Here is a 23,606-nt window from a genome sequence, read left to right as displayed (position 1 = left end):
GGCCCCCGGAGAATGGAGGGGCTGAGAAGGGGCAGTAGAGAGGAAAGGGATGGGAGAGGTGACGCGACCGCTGATTGGGCTGTTTGAATGAGACGCCGCCACGGCCCGGTACGCGCGCGCGCCCTGATGCTCAGGAAGTCGCGCACGCGACTAACGGTCGGCCTGGGAGCCTGGGCGGGGCGAGAGGAGGCGGGACTCGGGGGGTTTAAACGGATGATGGAAGGCACTCTGGCCAATAGGGATGCGCAATCGTGGAATGGCGTAACGAGACTCGCACGGGCCAATCCTTGCCAGAGAAGGGTGACGGGGCGGGAGCAATGGAGAGCGACCAATGGGGGCCCTGCTTAGAGCGGGCCAAGCAGATCGCAGCCAACGAAATTCGTTGGTTTTTGTATATGCAAATAAGGTATACACTGCCTCCCGCGCCCCCTCCTCAGCCGGTGGCGGGGAGGTGGGCGCTGAGAATCGATCTAAATTTTCTACGAGGCGCCATTTTGTGCTGGGTATGACCTGTGACCTGCGTCCTGGATTGCAGAAGTTCAAAGACCAGTCAGCACGGCCTCGAAGGCGTGGACCCCTGGCCTTCAAATGTGTGACCTCTGACCCCGGCCAGGCCTCAGTCACGACGCCGGGCCTCAGTTTCCTCCTGTGGGAAGTGGGCGCTGGGATCCCTCGTGATGACCGAGAAGGAAGAAGGAACAGTCCCCAGGCCTTCGTCAGGGCACGGCCCTGCCTGTGATTGACCCGCGGCCTCCGGCTGGCCAGGCCCTCACTGGCACTCACTTTCCCTGTCTGGGAAGTGGACACACAGTGGTCTCAGGCTTCAGTTAGTAAACTGGGCCCGGCTTTTCCCCTAAACGAGTCGGAGCTCCCTGGGCCGGCCCTGAGTAGATGCCAAGAGAGGAGGCGGACCGGAAGCGGGGAGGAGGCGGACTGGCAGCGGGAGCGGAGGAGGACCGGAAGCGGAAGTGGCCTCATGGGCTCCTCTGGGCCCCTCTCAGCTCAGCCAAGTCCGGTCCAGCTTGGCCACAGTGTCCTGAAAAGACCGATGGCTACCAGCGTCCCCTCCTGGGGCCTCAGCTGCTGGAACAGGAGGCAGGAAGGTGTAAAAGGTACCCACAGCCTTGCAGTCTAGTAATAACGAGAGTTTGTGGAGCATTGGCGGTGCGGGCAGCTCTCACACCAGACCATGAACCTTAGCCCGCTGGGGGCAGATGATTCCAGCCCATTTAAGGGACAAGGACACTGAAGGAAGCGGCGGGTCTGGTGGCTTGCCCAGGGTCCCCCCACCGGGACAAGGCAGACGTGGTAGTCAAGTTCTATCTCCAAACCCACCCGACAGACATAAAGATGATAATGATGGTTATTATTTATTAGGTGCCTGCTGTGTGCCAGGCACTGTTCTAGTTCCTTTGCGTGCTTGATCTCGCTTAGTCCTTGCAACAGCCCTGTCAGGTGGATGTTGTTAGGACTCCCCTCTGGACGCCTGCGTTCATTCAATGACATTTTTGGGTTTTGAGCACCTACCATGTGGCAGGAGGATGCTGTGGGGATACGGCAAAGAGTAAAAGGGAGAAAACTGCTCTCATGGAGCTTACATCCTTTGGGGGAGCCAGACAGTCAGGAAGTAAGTATATACTGTCATGTTGGCCAGTGATAAAGACGTTGAAGAACAGTAAATTAGGGCCAGAGAGAGAGAAAGGGAGCAGTGGTGGCTGCTGTTGGACCTTGGCTGGGCAGGGAAGGCCTCTCTGGGAAGGCTCATGTCTATGGGAAAAGCATTCTGAGAAAAGCGAACAGCAGGTGCAAAGGCCTGGGGAGGAGATCGTGCGTGGTGTGTGTCAGGCACCACCAGGAAGCCAGCAAGGCTGGGTCAGAGTGAGCCGGGCACGTGGAAGGCACTGAGGTCAGAGAGGGAAGGGGGAGCGGTGGTTATATCACACACCCAGGCCGTGATGAGCAGTGTGTTCTTTTCTTCCATCGAGGGGGAGCCGCTGGAGGCTTTGAACAGGACGTGACTCCATCTGACTTAGGGCAGGAACAGAGTGGCCCGTGAGGAGGTGACTGCAGCTGTCCGGGTGGGGATGATGGCGGCTCCGAGCAGGTTGGTGGCAGTGAGCGGGGGAGAGTGATGGGGTTTGGTGAAATCAACAGGACTTGGTGTGAGGGAGAGGGAAGGGATCGCCTACTCACTGAACAGTCGCCTAAAAATTGGCGTTGGCACACTTTTTCAGTAAAAGTTTCCAACTTTGGGGGCCACCGGTCTCTGTCCCAGCCGGCTCAGTTCTGCTGCTCTGCCCCAGGGGCAGCCTGCATGATATTTGCCGACGAAGGGGGGTGGCTGTGTTCCAGTCAGACTTCGTCTACAAAAACAGGCAGTGGCCAGAGATGGCCCTCAGGGAGGCCGTTTACTGACCCCTGGAATCCTGACATGCCCCACTCTTGCTAGAAACCTTTCAGGAGCCCTCCTCCCCGCTACATTTTGAGTAAACCCCACATTCCCATGAGGTCCATAAGCACACTCTCCTTGAGCCCCCCTGGCCTTTCCATCTGTCCCGTATAAGCCAAGCTCTATCTCACCTGAGGATGTGTGGGCGGGAGTCCCCTGTGCCTGGAGAGCTTCCTACCCCTTCTTCTGTCCTCCTCACTGGCTGGGCTCACCTTAAATTGTCGCATCTCAGGGCGGCTCCCTTGCCTCCACGCCCTCGCTTGTTCCCTTGACCGTCTTTGATCTTCCTGGTCCATCAGAATTTGTGATTACTTGCTTGCTTACGTGTCTCTGTCTCCCCTGACTAGATCAGCCCCAGGAGAGCGGGGACTCTGTCCTCGGCCCCAGCAGGCTGCCTGACAGATCAAGGGTGTTCATTCATTCAGTAAGTGTTTCTTGACCACCTACTATGTGTTAGGCACCATTCTGGCGCTTGGGGTACATCAGAGAACAGAGAGAGGTCTTTGCCCTTGTGGGGCTTACTGTGGTGGGGGAAGGCAGACATAAAAACAAAATATAAAAAATAAATAAAATACATGATATGTCAGAAGGGACCGAGTGCTGTGGAAAAGAGAAAAGCAGAGCAGGGGAGGGGCTCGGGTGCCAGGTTGTGCCGATGCCATGGTGAATTTTAATCCGGGTGGCCAGGGTAGGCCTCTCTGAACAGATGTCATTTGAACCCAAGTTTGAAGGAAGGGAGGAAATGAGCTATGTGCTTATCAGAGGAAGAGCATTCCTGGCAGTGGGAAGAGCTGGAGCAGGGCCTAGCACACTCGAGGAACTGCAGGGAGGCCACTGTGGCTGGAACAGAAGGAGCGAGTGGGCGGGTATGGGGGAGTGAGGTCAGAGAGGTGTGTGTGGTCTGGGGTTGGGGAGGGGGTATCACGCAGGGCCTTCAAGGTGCTGCTCAAGATCAACATCAATAAGATGCTCAACATCATTAGCCGTCAGGAAAATGCAAATCAAAACCACGATGAGATCCCACTTCACGCTATCAGGGTGGCTATAATCAAAGATAATAACAAGCGTTGGGGAGGGTGTGGAGAAGTCAGAATCCTCACACAAAGCCCATGGGAATGAAAAATGGTGCAGCTGCTTTGGAAACCAGTCTGGCAGTTCCCCAAATGGTTAAACATAGAGTCACCATAAGACCGTGCAATCCCACTCCAAGGTATGTACCCCAGAGAAATGAAAATGTATGTCCACACACAGACTCATACACAAATGTTCATAACAGCGTTATTCACAGTAGCCCAAATGTTCATCAACTGACGAGTGGGTAAACCAACTGACGAGTGGGTAAACCATGGAATATTATATGGCCATAGCAAGGAATGAATTACTTTTACATGTTACAACATGGATGAACCTCAAAAACATGATGCTGAGGGAAAGAGGCCACAAAGGACCACATACTGTATGATTCCATTTATATGAAATGTCCAGAAGAGGCGTATCCATGTGGATAGAAAGTAGATTAGTAATTGCCTAGGGCTGGGGGGGTGGAGTGGGGGATAGCGAGGTGATCGCTAATGGGTACGGATTTTCTTTTGGGGGTGATGAAAATACTCTAAAATTGTGATGATGGTGCACAACTCTCTGAATATACTAAAAACCATTGAATCGTACACTTTACATTGGTGAGTTGTATGTACGGTATGTGAGTTACATCTCAATAAAGCCGTTATGGGAGGAACTGAATGAAGGCCAGAGATGAGGAGGGAGAGAGAGAGAGAAGAATGTTCCGAGCTGAGCTGGAGCGGTGGGCAGAGCCCTAGGGAGCCAGTGAGGACATTGGTCAGGAGGTGTGAGTGGATTTGGTACTTACATTGAGACTCTAGCTCGGGGCTGCTGGGTAGAGACTGGCCTGGAGGCCCTGAGCAGAAGCAGCAAATCCAGCACCGAGTTGGTGTGGCTTGGGCGAGGGTGGTGGCCATGGCTGTTGGAGAGAAGGGGACGGATCTGAGAACTCATCAGGAGGTGGCCTAGCAATGGGCCTTCTGAGTCAGTTTAGGAGAGTGGAATCAGCGGGGCACGGGCGGTGGGGAGAGGTGGGGACGGAGTGGGGGGCTTCCTTTGCTAAATACTGATGACCTAGGAACTTCTTTTGGTACAATGAACCCAAATTGTCCTTTCAGCTTGAATTCTAGCTTCAGAAATTAATCTTCATTTCTCCTGTTCATTTGTATTAAATTATGAAAGAAATACATGCTTGGAGGGAAATTCATGTGGTTGCCGAAGTGCTAACAGCAGAGGTGCGGCTCTAGCCCTCTCTTCCCTCATGTTCACATCCCCTCAGGTATCCCCCACGGACACGTACTCGTCACATCCCCACACATCCCGCCTCGGCAGTGCGCGTGGTCAGCTGCTGTGCCGCGTTCCTTGATAGGAACACACCAGAGTTTCCAGTATTCTCCGACTGAAGGGCCTTGACGCCAGGTCCAGCCTGTGTCTAGAAGCTGCAGTGAGCATCCTCGAGCATTTATGTTTGGGCACAGCTGTGAGCTATTCTGTTTTTTTTTTTTTTTTGTGAGGAGGACCAGCCCTGAGCTAACATCCAATGCCAATCCTCCTCTTTTTTTGCTGAGGAAGACCGGCCCTGGGCTAACATCCGTGCCCATCTTCCTCCACTTTATATGGGACACCGCCACAGCATGGCTTTAACAAGCGGTGCGTGCCCGGGATCCGAACCGGCGAACCCCGGGCCGCCGCGACGGAGTGCACGCACTTAACCGCTTGTGCCACTGGCCGGCCCCAACTGTGAGCTATTCTGAAGGAGAACTTCCTAGAAGTGGAGTGGCAAGATCAAACAGTACATGCCAACTGGCCCTTGGCAGGTTCTAGTCATTTGGATTCCCACCATCAGGATCTCACCCGTTCATTCAACAAGCGTTTATGTAGCACCAGCTGTTTGCCAGGCGCTGTTCTAGGTGCATGATACATCAGTAACTGACAAGAAGCAAAACGTTGCCTTCCTGGGGCTTCGGTTCTGGTGGGGAGACAGGTAATAAACCCCATACACCACAACCAGCACGGCCAGCCATCCTGGTTGGACCAGATGCAGGACGCAGTGCTAATGCCGGGACAGCCCTGGGCTAATAGGTAAGAGAAGTTGGTAGTGTCCAATGATATTAATTACTATAAGAATTAGAGCAAGTGGGGAGGTTCCAGAACACGGCGGGGAGGGAATTTTAGATGGGTGGTCAGGGTAGACAGAACTTCATCAAGAAGACGACATTTGAATCAAGATTTAAAGGAATTGAGGGAGCCAGTTTTGTGGAAATCCAGAGGAGAAGACCGTTCCAGGCAGAGGAAGGAGCCTATGTCAGTGTCCTGATGCAGGAATAAGCCTGAATATGAGCCATCTTCAGAATAGATGCCAGTCCTGGGCAAACAAAGGGACCTTGCCTTTCATTTGCGTTTTCTTTCTTCCCAGCGAGGCCGAGCATCTTTTCGTGGGTAAATGCCTCCATCTTCATTTCAGAGTCCACCATCTGTGGTTGCTAGCAGGTCCTCTGCCCCTCAGTGGCCTTACTGTTTCTAAGCATGTCCTCCGCATGTGCTGAGGGAGGTAATTAACAAGAGCTGCCTTCTTTTGTGCCCCGGAGCAGAAGTTAGAGCTCTGCTGGGTGGGACGGGGCCTCAGTGATGGGTAAATATGCCCTCAATGGGTCAGATGCTCCCTCTAGTGACAGACACACTAGTAACCAAACGCATCGCCTGTCTCTTTCCCTGCCCCACAAACCCTGGAAAGCAGGGCAGACTTCATGTTGTATAAAAACACACTTGAGTGCCCTGGGGGCTGCTTTTCATGACTGTAAACTGACCTCTCTGACGCACACCAAGATTAAACAGAATCATGCCCAGTGCTGGTGAGGGTGGGAGCACGCGGACGTTCTCACACACGTGGACTTGGCAAGATTTTCAGGATTGCAGCTTGGCGTTGTGTAGCAAAAGTCTTCAAAACACACTAGCCCCCTGACCCAGACATTCACACCCTGGGAGCTCATCCTAGGGAAAAGTAAGTGAGTGAGTGCACCAAGTGGCATGCAAAAAGATGTTCCTCAAAGTATTGTTTATAGTAGTGAAAAATGGGAAAATCCCAAATGCGTGCTGGTAGGGACTGGAATGAAAATCATGCTGCCTCCATGCATCTGAAGAGTATAGAATACACCATTGCTGTTGAAAATTATGGTGAATTTGTTGTTGGAATCATTGGTGTCTCAAAGAATACGATGAAGGTACTGGATCCTCTTCTCCCAAAAAAGCACATGAAAATGCTAACTAATAAATGCCAGAGGGATGGTGAAGTTAGATAATTATCATTGGGGCCGGCCCTGTGGCTTAGCGGTTAAGTGCACGCGCTCCGCTACTGGCGGCCCCGGGTTCGGATCCTGGGCGCACGGACGCACCGCTTCTCCGGCCATGCTGAGGCCGCGTCCCACATACAGCAACTAGAAGGATGTGCAACTATGACATACAACTATCTACTGGGGCTTTGGGGGAAAAAATAAATAAATAAAATTATAAAAAAAAATTATCATTGGGCAAGCACCATGATAATCAGTGATTCAGGCGAGAGAATCACCCGTGGAAGCTGAAAGTTTGAGGAGGAACAAGATATCTACGAAGTGTCAACCTGTCTGCCGGCAAGGTACTTCTTGTTTACACGGTGGGGGAATAGCACCTTCCCGGTGCCCTGGCCAAGGGGTCAGGGCTGATATCCCCAGTCCTGGTGCTGGTCGAGAGGACGGGCCTCCTGATGCTGATGCGCCAAGAAGTCAGCATCGTTTCTGCACTGCTCCCGCCAAACACACGTAGCCCGGATCTAATCACAGGACACATCAGTTCCAGGTGCAGGGACATGCTACAAAATGGCCTGCCCGGACTCCAAAACCGTCAGCGTCCAGATAAAGATCGAGGAACTCTTCAAGTTGGAGGAGCCTCGAAAGACACGATGACCAGATGTAGCACTTAATCCCGGGGTAGCAGGGACTGACACAAAAACTGCTCCCAAGGACGGTATTGGGACAGGTGGTGAAACCTGAACATGAGCTTGGTCAGTGTTAAGTTCTTGATTTTGGTAATTCTACTGTGGCTGTGTAAAAGCATGTCCTCGTTCTTCAGAAATGTCCCTTAGGGGTAAAGGGTGATGAGGTATGCAACTTACGCTCAAATGCCTCTAAAAAATAAACAAAGAATATTTATACAGAAAGAAAGCCATAAAGCAGTGTGGTGGAATGTTAACCACTGGCGAATTGCAAAAGGGATCCCTCCCCACCCACCAGGAGTTCTTTGACTTGTTCTTGTAACTGTTCTGCAAGTTTGAAATGATTTCAAAATATAAAGTAAAAAAGTGAAGAAAAAAAAAAAAAGCATGTGCACACAACATCTGGTGTAGATTTCAGAAGTTTGCAAGCCGCGCCATCAAATGCACGTTAAGAATAGCTGCACAGGGGCCATTGGTGTAGTGGTTAAGTTCTCGCGCTCTGCCTCAGTGGCCTGGGGTTCACAGATTTGGATCCCGGGTGCAGACCTATGCATCACTTATCAAAGAAGCCATGCTGTGGCAGGCGTCTCACATATAAAGTAGAGGAAGATGGGCACGGATGTTAGCCCAGGGCCAATCTTCCTCAGCAAAAAGGAGGATTGGCAACAACAACAACAACAACAGAATAGCTGCACAGAGGCTGTATTTATCAACACGGAGGAGTTGCAAATTGAGCAAGTGTTAGGTTACAAGGGCAGAAATGCTTACATCAAACCTTATCCTTGACTTGCCCTACCGAAGCCCGGTGTATGTGGCTCAGATTGCTCTCTTCCTGGTGGAACACAAATGAAGTCGTTGCCTGGCATGGACGGGCCATATTGAATGAAAAAGACATACGTGTGAGCCCTGGCGTGCAGCTCACAGAGGAACGCAACTCTGTCTCCCATCTCTCGCTCGCTCCTGGGCATATGCTCAGTAAGGGCAATGGCAGCCACAGGCCGCGCCCTTTACCTCTAAATTTAAACTTTCTTGTAAAAAAATAGGTAATGCACTTCGCGAAAATTCAGAAGAGCAAAAGGGTATACAGTGACCGGCCCCCGCCATCCAGGTCCCCTCACCACAGGCAATCACATCAGCCAGAGAGGCCACACTGGGCTGTGGAAACAAGCAGCCCTGAAGCCCTGGTTGTTACAGCAACAGCGTTTGTTTTTCTGTCTCGCTGTATGTGCATCCAGGCTTGGCTGAGGCTTCTATTTGCATCATCCTTATTCTGGGCCCCAGCTAATTTTTCTGGGACCCTTGCCTGAAATACTGCCAGTGACCATGGGAGGGGGGCGAGGAAGAGCATGGCGCTCTCACACTGGCTCTCAGAAGCTTCCACCTGGAAGGGACTTCTGCTCACACTTGAGGCACATCTAACCTCTAGGGGGCAGGGAAGTGCATCCCTACTTTGTGCCCAGGAGGAGCATCTCTCAGTGCTCAGAGAACCCGTGCTTAGAGGCACTGCATGGCCTCCCTCCCCACCCACCTCAGTTGTCTACGGACAAAGATGCCAATGCAGAGAGGCGATTTCTAAGAATGTGCCAACAACCCTCATATGCACCAGGTGGGGCATTTTACAAGTGATCATAACAGCAATACTTGAACGCACCAGACACACCTCCTCCCACCCTGTTACTCTACAGCCAAACAGATGAACCTGAGCAGGTGGCAACTAGCCAGCGGTGAGCACTGAACTGCACTGAAGGGGAGGAGGCTTTCTCAAACACAGATTGCCATCTTCCCTCCAGTGAGCACTTCCTTGTAAGGAGCATGTGATGGTTAGATTTCATGTGTCCACTTGGTCAGGCTACAGTGCCCAATTGTTGGGTCAAACACCAGTCTAGGTGTTGCTGTGAAGGTATTTTGTAGACCTGATTAACATCTACAATCCATTGACTTCGAGTAAAGGAGATTATCCTAGATCATGTGGTGGGCCTCATCCAATCAATTGAAGGCCTTAAGAGCAAAAACTGAGGTTTCCCAGAAAAGAAGAAATTCTGTCTTAAGATTGCAGCATAGAAAGCCTGTCTGAGTTTCCGGCCTGTCTTACAGACTTCGGATTTGCCAGCCCCCACAATCGCATGAGCCAGTTCCTTAAAATGAATCTACACACACACACACACACACGCACCCTGTTGGTTCTGTTTCTCTGGAGAACCCTGACTGATATGGAGTAAAGTCTAATATTTGGGAAGCAAACACTTAAATGTGCCAGAGGGCTGGGGGTTTCTTAGGGATAAAATCAATGCTGAAATGAACTGCACACACAGCCCACACCTAGAGGGATGTGCAGAGAGCCCTTGGATGCAAGGTGAAGGTCTGCACTTGGTCAACAAACACTTAGAGGCCCCTAGGGGAGGGCTGTCCTGAAGTTCAGAAAACCAAGCCTTAGAGGCTCCTCTGAGCCGGGCAACTCTAGTCGTCATAAAAATATTTTAATGCACTGGGTGGGAGGAGAGAGGTGGGAAAATGCTTCCTGTTTGTCATAAAAACTGGCACTTAAATGGACTGTACCCTGTCACACTGCCTGTTATGGGCTGAATTGTGTTCCTCCAAATAGATGTTGCAGTCTTATCCTCCAGGACCTGTGAATGTGGAAATAGGGTCTTTGCAGATGATCGAGTTAAAATGAAATCATCGGGGCTGGGCCCTAATCCAACGTGACTGGTGTCCTTATAAAACGGGGAAATTCGGACACAGAGACAGAGGCATCCAGAGGGAAGATGATGCATAGAGGAAAGCCAGCTGTTGCCAGAAAACCACCAGAAGCCGGGAGAGAGGCGCAGGACAGGTTCACCGTACAGCCTTGGAAGGAACCAGCCCTGCCACATTTTGCTCTTGGACTTCAGCCTCCAGAGCTGGGAGACAGGACATTTCTGTTGCTTAAGTACCCCACGCCCAGTTTGGGGTACTTTGCTACGGCAGCCCCAGCAAACTAATACAGCCTCCCACTTCAATGATATTCAGCCAAAGAATTCCAATACAAGGAGGTGCAAACAAATAGAATCTTCAAACAAATGCTGAAGTGCTCACAAGGAAGGGGCTTTCTTAGGAAGAAACCGAGGACTTAAAGACACCTTCCACGCACCTGCCATGCCTGACTCCTCACTGGTGACGGAAGTAGGGGGGCTGCCCACCTCCCTCGGCCAGCAGCGGGGGGCTCCCCAATGACCTGTAAATGCGGAAGTGGAAACCCATCCCTTCTGATGGTAAACCTTGAGACCAGGGGTCAGGAAAACATCTCTTTATTCCAAAAAATACCAAGTTGCTGCTGTGCCAGCTTTCTCACCAAGAAACTGTGGGAGGGTCCGATGTTGGGGGATAAGGAGGCTGTGGAGGGTCCCCTGGTCCAGAACTGTCAATCTTCTCTGTGCGCTGCCCCCTACTGCCCCCCGGCCAGAAGGGGGGATGAGTGTGCACGCACATGAGCCTGTGTGTGCGTTTATGGGGGTGAAGGGAAGACTCAGATGGTGAGATCCCAGCTCTGGAAGCATCGAGGGGGATCTGGTGGGACAGGCCTGCTTCCTCACCCCCTCGAGACCTCTCCCCACTATGGCTTATTTGAGATAAGAGGTCAAGACCCCAGGGCTAGGCAGCCTGTGCCGTTGGGGGAGGGAGGCGAGATGCCTTGAATCCAGGTCGGGAGAGAGCAAGTCGAGGGGGGCATACAAAAGCTGAAAGGCCCGACCCCCCCAATTCCGGGGGCTGGAGAAAGCTGAGTGCTCCATGGGGGCAGTGAGCAGAGGGGAGGGCATCTGGGAGGGGCAGGTGCTCAAGCTGGCTCCTTTCTGGGGAAGTCACAGTCTGCCCAAGGGGCACTGGGCATGGGGAGGCCCTAAAAGGGATTGGGGGAACCCATAGGAGCAGCTGTAAGCATGGAGTTGAAAAACTGGCATTGGGGCCCAGGTAAATTGGGGGTAGCCCCCTAGTTCCCTTGTTGTGGTGGGAGCTGAGGGCCAGTTATCTGCTCCAGGCTCCTGACAAGAAGGGATGAGCTGAGGTGCCAGTATTTGAGGGGAGACAGGAGAGGGAGGGGAACGGCCCAGAGGAGGGAGAAGAGGCCCCCCCACCTCGCCCTGGGGGCTGGGGGAGGGGGCATGTAGCCCTTTAAGAGTGGGGGAATGGCCGCCCCCCGCAACATGGCTATGTACAGAGTATTGGGGGCAAATTGTGCGTTGGGTGTTGAGGAATCCCCAAAACCCCTGAAGGCTCCCCGGTGTGTGAGGGGGAGATGAAGGAGAGAGTGCTGCTTCTCTGCCATCTTGGGATGATGCAGAGCACCCCCCATCCTGCCCCCAGAGATGGCGCTGGCAGTGGCTGTGGCTCTCCAGGTGTGCCTGCTCCAGGACCAGGCCAGCAGAGGACATGATTGAAGGCCCCAGGGAGGTCGTCAGCTGTTGGCCCAGCCCACAAGGGTCTCTGAGGAGAGTTTGGCCCAAGCCAATGGAGTGCTGCTCGGCCTGGGGGTCCAGGTAACAGGGATTGGGCAAGAAGCAGTGATGTCACCCAAGGGCTGGAAAGCACCCCCTCTGGTGATGATAAGAGGCCTCTGTGTTGACCCTGTCACCGATCAGATGGTTGGGTGAAGGGCAATGAGTTATCAGGAGGGGCCTGGATGCCCTCACCAGGGGGTGATGGGGGGCTGGCCAAGGCCAAGTGTGTGGTGGGGTTGATGCAGGCATCAGCCTAAGTCAGGAGCCAGGCAGTGACATCATCAAGAAGGGCCAGAGTAGGGATGATGTCATCAGAGGGAGCCCCACCCTACTCCATTTTTGAGGCAATGGGGAAATGGTGTGTACTGTGCTGGTTCCCCTTAAGGGAACAAATGTAGGTGCCACGTGACCCCAGAAGATAATTGAAATACAGCTGTTGTAGTACTTGGCTCCCAAGAGGATGGATCCTGGAAGATGACGATACATGGTTGAAGTGGATCCTGGTAAATGATGACACCACTGGGTGTCCTGGATGCTGGGAGATGATGGTGCCTTGGTTATGGTGGATCCTGGTAGATGATGATGCTGTGGTTGAAATGGATCCTGGGAGATGATGACTCTATTGGGTGTCATGGGTCCTGGGACACCATTGATTCTCATGGATGCTGGGAGGTGGTTACACCATGGCTGAATTGAATCCTGGGAGGTGATGACACCATGGCTGTGGTGGATCCTGGGGCATGAAGACATCATGGTTAAAGTGGATTCTGGGAGGTGGTGACACCATGGCTGAATTGAAATCTGGGAGGTGATGACACCGTGGCTATGGTGGATCCTGGGGCATGAAGACATCGTGGTTGAGTGGATCCTAAGAGGTGGTGACACCATGGCTGAATTGAAATCTGGGAGGTGATGACACCATGGTTAAAGTGGATCCTGGGAGGTGGTGACATTATGGTTGAAGTGGATCCTGGAAGGTGATGACACCATGGCTGTAGTGGATCCTGGGGCATGAAGACATCATGGTTGAGGTGGATCCTGGGAGGTGATGACACCATGGTTAAAGTGGGTCCTGGGGAGTGATGACACCATTGGCTCTCATGGATCTCTGATGATACCATGGTTGGAGTGGGAATGATGACACCCCAATTCTGGGGGACTATGGGAAATGGTGGCATCATCAGTCCTAGTGGATCCTGGTAGAGGATGTTAGCATCAGCCATAGTGGATTCTGGAAGGTAATGACATCATTGGTCATGGTGGATTCTAGGAGATGATGACATCATCAGCCATGGTGGATTCTGGGAGATGATAATACAGTGGTTGTGGCAGATCCCGGGAGATGATAACACTTTGGTTGTGGAGAATCATGGAAGATGGGACACCATTGGCTATGGGGAACCTTGGGAGAAGGTGACCCTATAGTCATGGTAAATCCTGGAAGAGGATGATACCATAGTTGTGGTGAATGCTGGGAGATGAAGACCCCATACGTCATAGGGAGTCCTGGGAAATGATGTCATCATCAGGCATGGCTAGCATTTGACCCAGGTGCAATGCCATCATGAGTGGTGGAAGTCTTGTGGTGCTGATGATGTCATCAGCAAGATCAATAGCAGGCATACCCCAACCTCCCCCCACCCCCCAACAGGAGGCCAGGACTTTGTTGACAGACACGATGATATCTCTAGTTATGGCAGAGAGAAGTGACACCAGCCTTTGGGCCACCTACGAGTCCCTGTCCTCCAGGAGCCTGGTGGGCCAGAGTGGCCTCCTTGGGAGCAGAAGCCAGTCTGGGAGTGCTGTCCTCCAGGAGTCACACAAGAGGTGACATCACTACACAGGGGTGGGACCCAAGGCCCAACCTCTCTTTAGAGAGAGGGTCTGGTGAAGATCCTGCAGGGCATGTCCCTGGGGTCAGGGGAAGGAGCAACCAGGCTAAGTCGTGGAGGAACAAGGCAGAAACCCTGGTGACGCCATCACAAGTGGTGGCCCTCCAGAGCAGGCAGTGTCTCTGGTGATGACATCACAGCATTGAGGCAGAGCCTCAGACGGGGGTGGGGGCCCACTGCCAATAGCCTACAGACAGACTGTCCTCTCTGGCGGAGACCTCTCCAGATGGGGCAGTCTCCCCAGTGATGATGTCTCTCAGACAGGGCACTTTCTCTGGTGACCCCAGGTTGGTCATGGGCTCTGGGCATGCCCTGCCTTCTCGTGACGTGGCAGTAGCAGTGGAGGTGTCTCATGGCGTCATCTCAGAGTAGGCAGAGTCTGTTGGTGACATCGAAGAAGGGGCCTCATCCTGGAGATGTCCCAGAGTGGGCTGTCATCTCTGGTAATGACATCATGGGAAGAGGCATAGTCCCTCTGATGATGTCATAGGGCAAGGCACCTTCTCTGGTGATGGCATCACAGGAAGGGGGCAGAGTCCCTGTGACGATGTGGAAAGGAGGCCTTATATCTAGTGAGGACACGATTGGTGAGACCTTTTCCCCTGCGATGTGTCCCAGGAAGATGGCTTTGTCTGTGGCGACAACATTAGAGATATTTTTCTGGTGATGATAATGTCAAAAGAAGCCTTTTGGTGCCAGAGATGACATCATGAGAGTGAGCCTTGTCTCTGCAGTGATGTCACAGGAAGGATCTCTGTCTCTAGGGAAGATGTCATAGGACAAGGCATTGTCTCTACTATGACATCACAGGAAGGAAGTCATTGTGATGACATGATGGAACATAGATATGGCCTTTAATGATGACCTCAGGGGTGGGTCTGTTCCTCCGTGATGAACCTCATGGGAAGGAGGTTATGTCCCTGTGATGACATCACAGAATACAGACGTTTTCGCTAGTGATGACCTCACAGGCAGGCCTCTTCCTCTGTGATGACGTCATGGGAAGGAGGCCTTGCCTCAAACAGTGACGTAGGAGGAGGGGTCTTATCCGCCGTGACATCCCAGAAGGCGGCTTTGTCTCCGGTGACGATTCCATCCAAAGCGGTGTCCTCCAGGCAGCCCCCCGGCCACTGGCCGATCTGGGTCCCAGGCCCCTGGAGTGCGCTGGGGGATCCAGGCTGGGCTGGGGGCGCGCGAGGCCGCAGCCCCGGAGCCCCGGCCCGGCCTCAGACAGTCACCTCGTTCTTGCTGGCGGTGCGCAGGTGCTGGGGCAGGTGGTGGCCGGGGATGAACTGCAGCTGCTCCAGCGTGCCCTGGCGCTGGAAGGGCGGCCTGCGGGCCAGCGTGCCCCCGCCGCCGCCCGCGTCCGACATCCAGGCGGGCTGCGGCGAGCCGTGCAGGCCGAGGTGGTGGTGCGCGTGCAGGCCGGGCGGGGGCAGCCCGTGCAGCGGCGTGGGCGGCCCCCCGGGCCCCAGCAGCAGGGTGGAGTGCGAGGCGGTCAGGCCGGCGCGGGAAGCCGGGTCGGGGGGCAGCGCGGGGCTGCGCGGGGGCGACAGCAGGTGCTCGCGGCTCTGGCGCAGGGCCTCGGGCGACGACAGGAGCAGGTGCTCCCGCGACACGAGGCGCGCGCGCGGCAGCGTGAACTCGTAGCGCGCGCGGCCGCCGTCGCCCAGCAGGTGCTCCTGGGACATGACGCGCCGCGGGTTGGGCGCGGGCGCCAGGCCCAGCTCCTCGGCGCCGCCCCAGGCGTCCGTGCGGTAGCCGCCCCCGGTGCCCGGCCGCCGCAGCGCGTGCAGGGGCAGCGTCCCGCGGGGCGTCTCCGTCAGGGGCCGGCGCTTCAGGTAGGCCTCGTCCAGGTCCTTCTCGGCTGGGGGAGAAGGGAAAAAGCCACAGGGGTGGGTCCCCAGCCAGCCCGGAGCCTTCCCCCTCCCTGGGCTTCCGAACACCCCACCCCCGCGCTGGACCCGCACCGCCACGAGGAGCCCAGGCACCACTCAGAACGCCCTGGTCATTAGCCTGGGCACGGGCACAGTTTTAATCAGAACGGTCAAGCTGGCTGCGGGGCCAACATGCAGATTCCCAGGCCCTGCCTGCAACACTGGGCGGGTAGATGAGGGGGGCTTCCTTTTCTTGGAGAGTAGAATCCAACTCTTGCTTTTGAGGAACCCCTTTTCCATCCCTTTCATCCTGTAGCAAGTGCTTGTCAAACTTGGGGATGTGACCCATTGGTGGGTTGTGAAGTCAATTTTGTGGGCAGTGACCAGGATTTTGAAAAATGAAATAGAAAATTATCAGGTGTCCACATAATAAGGGAATAAGGGTGAGTACTGTTCATAAAATTTTTATTTCAGTTATATGTGTGTTATTGAAATATTAATGGATGAAGTGACATAATATCTGGGATTTGTTTTAAAATAATTCACCAAAAGATGGGGTGGAGGGAAGAGAGATTAACAAAATGTTGCTTATTGCTAAAACTGGGTGATGGGAATGTGAGGGTTCATTTTATAATTTCCTCTGCTTTTGAGTGTGTTTGAAAATGTCCATAATAACAAGTTTCAAAGCTTTCCTGTAATTAAAAAATATACATATATGTGTGTGTCTCATGGGTCATAATGTAAAAAGCATTTCTTACTGTGGCTCTCAGTTTCAATGTTTGAGGCTACTCCACTGCCAGGGATGGCCACTGACCCAGAAATGTCCAATCAGAGTCACACTGATTGGTTCAGGGACAAGAATGTGACCCAGTTTGGGCCAGTGGGATCCAGGCCTGGGATTTTTGCTAGAATCATTTGGAGAGCCTCTTTTCTGCTGGTAGAATGGCAGCCTGAAAATTCTGATGGCAATCTTTGCCACCAGGAGGGGAGATTCTGTCAGAAAATGAAGTCAGCCCACTGTTTAGCAGAGCTGAGGGATATAGAATCCTGGAGACAGCTTTGGGCACCTGGATCTAGCCACTCCTGAAGCTCATGACTCAGACTTTCCATTATCAAGCCAACATAGTTACCTTTTTTCTTTTGCTTAAGTTGTATTTCTATTCATTGCAAATACAAGTTCTGATGAATATAATAGATCTTGGGAGGGGGTACCAAGCATTTGCATTTTTAAAAAGCATCCCAAGTAATTCTGATACAAAATTACCAGTAATTCTGGAACAAATTTGAAGAAAAACCTCAGAGAAGATCTAAACCTTTAGGCTATTGGGCCACTGTCCACGGTCCTGAATCCAGGTCCTGGCCCTGACTGCCCCATCGCCCCAGCGCCCCACCCCGGGACTCACCCAGCCTCTTGAGGGAGGAGTAGCGGTTGAGTTCAGATTTCACAGCGGCCTCGTAGGACGGGGGCAGATGCGAGAGGTTGTGGAAGGAGCGAGAGTAAGACAGCGTGGAGTAGTGCAAGGAGGGGCTGGGCGGCGGAGCGGCCCGCCAGTCTAGGGCAGAGGGGCAGGGCTGGGGTCAGTCCAGCACCTCCTCCCTCAGACCCAGCGTTCAGGCCCAGCCCCTGAGGGAGTGAGATATCTGGGGTTCCGGCCCCTCAAAGCTCAGGCAGTGAAGGCTCCCCATGCTAACCCCCCCCAGGAGACAGGCTCACTGCTGGGGAAGGAGGACATGTCACAGGAGGAGGGGCAACGGGCACTTGCTCCATACCCGCTGTGTGCCGGGCCCCAGGCTGGGGGGTGCGCTCCATACATCCTCCCACCAACCCGGGTCAGGGAGAGATGACCCCTTCCTGTTCAAACGAGGAACCAGCCTCGCTGGTTGCCTGGCTGGACTGTGAGGGCAGGCTCACAGGCCGCACACCTGCTCTGTCTGGGCCCCCGCTTGGGCCCAGTCAGGGTGGGAGGGGGAGCGGAAGGAGCCCTGTCCTCCCCCAGCCCGGCCTGGTCCGTACCCAGCGTGTCCGCATGCTGCTTGGGGCTGTTGACGTTGAGGTGCAGGTAGTGGTGGTGCAAATTATCTGTGGGGACCGAGAAGGGAGGTGGCGTCACTGCCGTCACTCGCCCCCAGCTGGTGCTGCTGACCTGGTCTCGTGGAAGGATCCCCACTCACGTCCACTCGGTCCCCAGCCCTGGTCCCTTCTGCCTTCTGCATCTCTGCCCTGCCCTGCCTCTCCCTCCTGGATCATCACACCAGTCTTCTGGCCAGCCAGCCAGCTCGGCTCCAAGATCAGCCCCACTGCAGTGCTCCTGACACTCACACCTGCCCCTGCCCCTTGGCTGCTTGAAACTCTTCCCATGTCTGGCTGTCACCCACGGGACACAGTCTAAATCAGGAATGGCATTTGAGGCCTGCATATGACTTGGCCCCACCTGACAGTCTGCAGCCTTATCTCTCCTCTCTCCCCTCAAGCCACACTTCTCTCTCATGCTGGAAGGAGTCCAGCTCGGTCCTGCCACAGGGCCTTTGCACATGCTGCTATGTGTTCTCTCTGCCTTGAATCCCTTCCTCCCCTTCTTTGCCTGAAGAACTCCTACTCATCCCTCAAGATCCAGCTCAAATGTCTCTTCCTTATTACTATTATTTAAACCCATCTCCTCCTCTCCATTCCTGACCCCAGCTCAGGCCTTCGCCTTTACTGCCTGGATCATCATCCCAGCCTCCTCCTGAGCCTTCTTCCTCTCATCTCTGCCCCCTTCACGTGGGTTCCAGAGAAAGAGTTCTTCCACTCACTTCTGACTTTGCTGCTCCCCTGCTCTAACCTCCTCCAAGGCTCCCCATCGCCCTCAGGATAAAGGAGAGCTCCTCAGCTCAGCCTGGCACTCAAGGCCCTTCCCGAGGCGTCTGCCCACCCTCTCCCCAGCCTCAGCTCTGACTGCCTTAGCTGTCCAGAGCTCCCCTGGCCCAAGTAACTGCCCTCACCCTCCAGGCCACCACTCCAACATCACTTCCTGGGGAAAGCCCTCCTCCCCTCACACCACATGAGACCCTTTTCAGCCTCTCAACAGCTCCCTGACTTCTCCACTGATGCACTCATCGTAATATAGAATATAAGAATAACAATAATAGCTCACATTCATATAGCACTTTTTCTGTGCCAGGCATTGCTCTAAGGACTTTACTCATTGGTTCATTTGATCTTCACAACCCCTATGAGGTGAGTACTCTTAGGCTTCTCACTTCATGGATGGGGAAACTGAGGCCAAGAGAGCTGAAGTCACTTGCCCCAGGTCACAGTGGCAGAGCCAGGATTCGAATCCAGGCGGTCTGGCTCCTGGCAAATTCTGATTCAATAGTTAAGAGCGTCCTTGTATGTGGTTCGCTGTTGGGTGGTCTGATAGGAGTTTCTCGAGTGTACGGGCTGAGAACGTCTAAGTCTAAACCACGTGGCGGCCATGGCGCCCCACTAGGGGGCAAGGAGGGGGTCGGACTCCCCGGGAGTCCCTCCAGCATTGGCCAGAGCAGGTCCCAGCCTCAGTGGCTCAGGGAAGGCAGAGGCGGGAGGCGGGGCCATCTGGAGGGCGGAGCTCCAGGGCTGGGGGGGGGCCTGGGCGATGGGAGGCGGGGCCACCTGGAGGGCGGAGCTCCAGGGCTGGGGGCGTGGTCGGGGCAGAGGCGGCGGCCGCAGCTCCCGCGTCTCACTCACCGAGGTTGGAGGGCTTCACCGGGTTGTAGAGGTTCTTGGGCGTCCTCGGGGGCATGCTGTCGGGACCCCCGACCCCCGCGGTCAGGGAGCTGCTCCGTGCGCGGTCTGGGCGGGTCCCAGGCCCCGCCTGATGCCTCAGAATGTCCACCAGAGCCCTAGAGGTGGCAGAAGGTTGGTCAGCGGCCTGGGGACGGGGGGCGGGGGCGGGGAGAGGGAGGGCCCAGGCCTGTTTCCCCTCCCTGTTCTCACCATTGGCAGAAGGTCAGCTCGGCTCTGCTTCCCGCCTTTGCCCACGCCCCTTCTGATGTCAACCTGAGCACCGCTAGCCCCAAGGCCCCTCGGACCATACTTCCTGCTTGAAGCGCCCCTTCCCCAATTCATTTGGACCTTACCCCTTCTGTGGTCCCTCCCACTCTGAACCTGGGCCCTCACTGCTGTTCCTTTGCAGCCTTCCCCATTCGCCCAGTTATGCGGACCCCAAACCTTAGAATCACCCTGGACGGCTCTTTTTCTTTCCTTCCTGCCCCTGAGCAATCCTGCAGATTTGACCTCCAAGATATATCCCAAATCACTCCCCGGGGTCATTGCTACAAGTCTCCTGACTGGGCTCCCCGCTCCGCCCTCGTCCTCTGCAGTCTGGTCTTCCATGCACAGCCCGAGGACTCGGACGGCGTCATCTGTCAGGACCCTCCAGTGGCTCGCCCATCACACTTAGAATAGGCCTCCTCCTCGCCCACTGCACTCCAGCTGCAAGGGCCCCTTGGCTGTCTTGCAGACACTCCCCTTACTGTTCCCTCTGCCCGGAATGCCTTTCCCTCAGATGTCTGCCTGGCTTGGTCCTGTCCTTCAAGTCTCTGCTCAGAGGGGCCTTTCCTGACCACTTCATGTAAAACAGCATTCTCCCCCCTACCACTCTCACCTCGCGATGCTGCTTTATTTCCTTCACAGCAGTTATCAATATCTAAGATTACATTGCATCTGTATTGGCTTGCTTACTGCCTCCACCGCTCACATTCAGTGATATGGGTAGCCAACATTTGTTGAGGGCTTACCATGTGCCAGGACTCGAGATGCATCAACTCAGTTCATCTTCATTGCAGTACAAATGGGTGGGGAACAATTATTAGCCCCATTGTACAGACGAGGAAACTGAGGCACAGAGGGGTGAAGCAACTTGCCCAGGGTCACACAGCCCGCAGGCAGCAGACCTGGGGGAAGCCAGGTTTACCCGCCTGGGCAGGAACCTTATTTTACTCACTGCTGTATCCCCAGCTCCTGGCCCACAGAAAGTGCTCAAGAAATATTTGTTGAATGAATGAAAGTCTGAGTCTCCTCTGTCACTCAACAGCCAGGCCCGTTCTGGCTCCTCTATTCTCAGGCCCTGCCCATCTCCCTAGGCATTTGCTGCCGCCCTCGCGGTGGCTGTCCCCTAGATCTCAGGCCACGTCCCATCCCTGTAGCCCCGCCCCCAGATGGCTCCCTCTCCCATCGCCCAGGCCCCGCCCCAGGCTCCGTACCCTTGGGTCCCAGCGCGCACACACCTGGGCACGTTGATCTCCCGGTGCGCCCTGGGCGCACGGGACGCCTTGCTGAAGGCCACTTTAGCACCGACGCCCACGGCCAGGGCGAAGCTGATGACCCCGCACACGACGTAGGCCGTGCTGCCCCCCGGCCCCTCGCCCCCACGCACCCCGGCACCCCCCGCCCGGCCCCCTTCCAGCCACCCGGCCTGGCCGGGCCCGAGCCCCCCGCCCGCACCCCCGGCGCCCCCGGCGCCCCCGGCCAGGGGCGGCGGCGTGGTGGCCCAGCGCGGCGTGTCGTAGTTGGAGCAGGAGGCCTGCGCCAGGCGCATGTGGCGGTGCTCGCAGCAGAAGCGGTAGTGGCAGGTGCCGCAGCAGAAGCGGTAGGAGCCGGTGCTGCAGTTGAAGGTGGCGTCGTACTGGCCCATGACATCGTAGTAGCCGTGGCAGAGCTCGGCGGGAGGAGGCGCCCGCGCCGCCGCGCCCGCCCCGCTCGCGGTGCTGGGCCTCGTGCTGTTGGCGCCCGGGCCCGCTGCGCCCCCGCCGCCCGTCAGCGCCCCGGTCAGGCGCCGCAGGTGCGCCAGCAGGGCGGGCAGCGGGCCCGGGGGCTCGGCGCTCGTGCCGTTGGACGGGCGCGCCCCGGCCTGGCCGGCGGTCGAGGCCAGCAGCAGGAGGGTCCCGAGGAGCAGGAGGGCCGGCATGGGGCGTGCAGGAGGTCGGACGAGGCCGCCAGGCTGCGGGGAGGACCAAGGCTGGAGCAAAGGGCAGAAGAGAGATGGCCAGAGGTGGAGAAATGTGGAGATGGATGGGGGAGAGGATGGGGAGGGCAGGCCGAGGAAGGTGGAAGGAAGGAGAGAAACACGCACCAGGAGACAGAAAGGATGGATGGAGCGGAGATGCAGGGGCTCCGAGTTGGCGGTCCCACGGGGCGGTGGACGGGGATAGAGGAGCAATGGAAATATGCCCAGACACGGCCCGAGGTGAATAGAAATGATAACGGGCAGAGAGAGAGAGGAGCGAAGTGAGTGATGAATGGGGGAGAAAAGACCGGGAAGGTCGACGGAGCCATCAGACGGGTGGGTGCGCAGACCGGAGAGAGGTGGACAGAAACCAGGGGAAAGACGTGACGGAGGGAGACGAGACCGTGCAGGCGGGTGAGGGAGAGAGTAGGAGACGGGGTGCGGTGGGAGAGCGCGGACGGGGGAGATGGAGAGGTGGGCGGGGCGGGGGTGGCGCCACGCGGAGAGGAGGCGGGGACGGGTCAGTGGGGGACAGGGGAGGGAATGAAGGGAGACAGACGTGGGGGGGCGGGATGGGAGGAGTCCGGAGATGGGGAAGGGGAGAGAGAGAGGTGTGGGTGGGGGGAGGAGGGAGAGAGAGAGAGACGGAGTTGAGAATGTGAGTTCATAGAGCAGGCGGGTGGGAAGAGGCAGCGCGGGGCTTCTCAACGCTTCTATGAAATGGCCACAGTCTGGGCACTCCTGACGCGGGGGGCGGATCGTGCTTTGTTGTGGGGGCCTATCGCGTCGTGACAATAAGATGCCCCCAGGCATGGCCAGAAGTCACCCGGGGGGGGCACAATTGCTCCCCCCCCAGGTTGAGAACCGCTGGTTTAGACCCACATGGTCTTCAGTCCCCCCAAGTGCTTATTTGTCTCTCTGTCTCTCTGTCTCTCTCTCTCTCTCACACACATACACACACACACACACCACACTCTTCCAGTTTCAGGTCTAACACCTCTCCAGGCACAGCCAGAGAGGCAGGGTAGCAATGCCTCATTACCTAAGTCCCCCCGTGCCTCAGTTTCCTCATCTGTAAAATGTGCATTAGGATGGCGATCACCTGGCGGTTGGAAGGGCGAACTGAGTGAGTGTGTGTGAAGAGCTCAGTAGGTGCCTGGCCTCGTGCAGGTGCCACATGGGTATGGAAGGATTTGCTGCGGTTATTTCAGGAGGAGACCCGGGATGAGAAGGGCGATGGAGAAGATAGTGGGAGTCAGGGGCCAGGTGAGGCGGGTCTTCCTGGCTGTTTCTATGGCAACCATAGAACTGAGCACTGAAGATGCAGAGGTGAATAAACCCATGAGGGTCCCTGCCTTCATGGAGTTTACCTTCTAGTGAGGGGAGAGAGCCAGTCCACAGACACGAATCAGTGTGATACATGTTGGAAATTATTATGAAGAAATATTAAAAAGTTATGAAGGAAGCCGTGAAGAAATGACGCAGTAAGAGGAAGGGGGGACGGTGGGTAGGTGGGACTCCTTTAGTAAATATCGTTAGGTATTATTTGCATCAATTGTTCCTTTCCATTGAGTGCATGTGCTTCTGGGGACCACACTGTTATCAACAAAACTGCTGGGGGTGGGGATGGGGAGAGGGTTATGGGGGGCTGAGGCTCCCCAAGCCTCACTCAGCCAGGTCCCCGGGCCCACATGGGGATCCAGCTTTCCTATTTAACTCCACTTGGCCCCTCCCCCGAACTCCCGGCTAGAACACCCCACTCCACCGCCTACTTAACGCCTGTACTTGGTGTTTAACGGGCATCTGAGAAGTGGCTTGGCCCACACTGTGGAAAGCAGTTTGGCAGTTCCTCAAAAGTTAAACATAGAGTTGTCATATGACCCAGCAATTCCACTCCTAGGGATGTGCCCCAAAGAAC

General features: G+C 55.3%; 1 protein-coding gene and 1 long non-coding RNA gene across 6 annotated transcripts; one reads left to right on the top strand and one right to left on the bottom strand.

Annotated features, from left to right (window-relative positions):
• The first annotated feature begins 421 nt into the window (after nucleotides 1-421).
• Nucleotides 422-10,827, top strand: LOC147912711 (uncharacterized). 2 transcript variants are annotated; one of them, XR_015549414.1, is made up of 4 exons: nucleotides 422-1,112; nucleotides 1,986-2,104; nucleotides 2,797-2,873; nucleotides 4,788-10,827. It is a non-coding gene; the product is annotated as an uncharacterized LOC147912711 (long non-coding RNA). The 2 variants fall into 2 exon arrangements; XR_015549415.1 differs by having other exon boundaries at nucleotides 422-1,627.
• On the bottom strand, nucleotides 10,750-22,126 carry SHISA7 (shisa family member 7). Of its 4 annotated transcripts, none has more exons than XM_087421088.1 (5): nucleotides 20,946-22,124; nucleotides 19,429-19,583; nucleotides 17,737-17,802; nucleotides 17,126-17,275; nucleotides 10,750-15,712 (listed from the first exon to the last, which is right to left on the bottom strand). In XM_087421088.1, the coding sequence occupies exons 1-5, from the start codon at nucleotides 21,647-21,649 to the stop codon at nucleotides 15,072-15,074; spliced, it is 1,716 nt and encodes a 571-aa protein (XP_087277214.1). In that variant the 5' UTR covers nucleotides 21,650-22,124; the 3' UTR covers nucleotides 10,750-15,071. The 4 variants fall into 4 exon arrangements, with proteins under 4 accessions (XP_087277214.1, XP_087277215.1, XP_087277216.1 ...); XM_087421089.1 differs by having other exon boundaries at nucleotides 20,970-22,124; XM_087421090.1 differs by lacking the exon at nucleotides 17,737-17,802 and having other exon boundaries at nucleotides 20,946-22,126.
• Between the last annotated feature and the right edge of the window lie 1,480 nt (nucleotides 22,127-23,606).

This window comes from Ceratotherium simum, chromosome 33 (assembly GCF_057802395.1).
Source record: "Ceratotherium simum simum isolate JZ-2026a chromosome 33, ASM5780239v1, whole genome shotgun sequence".
NCBI classification, from domain to species: Eukaryota; Metazoa; Chordata; class Mammalia; order Perissodactyla; family Rhinocerotidae; genus Ceratotherium; species Ceratotherium simum.
The sequence above is the reverse complement of the archived record's forward strand: the minus strand, read 5'-3'. Positions and strand labels throughout refer to the sequence as shown.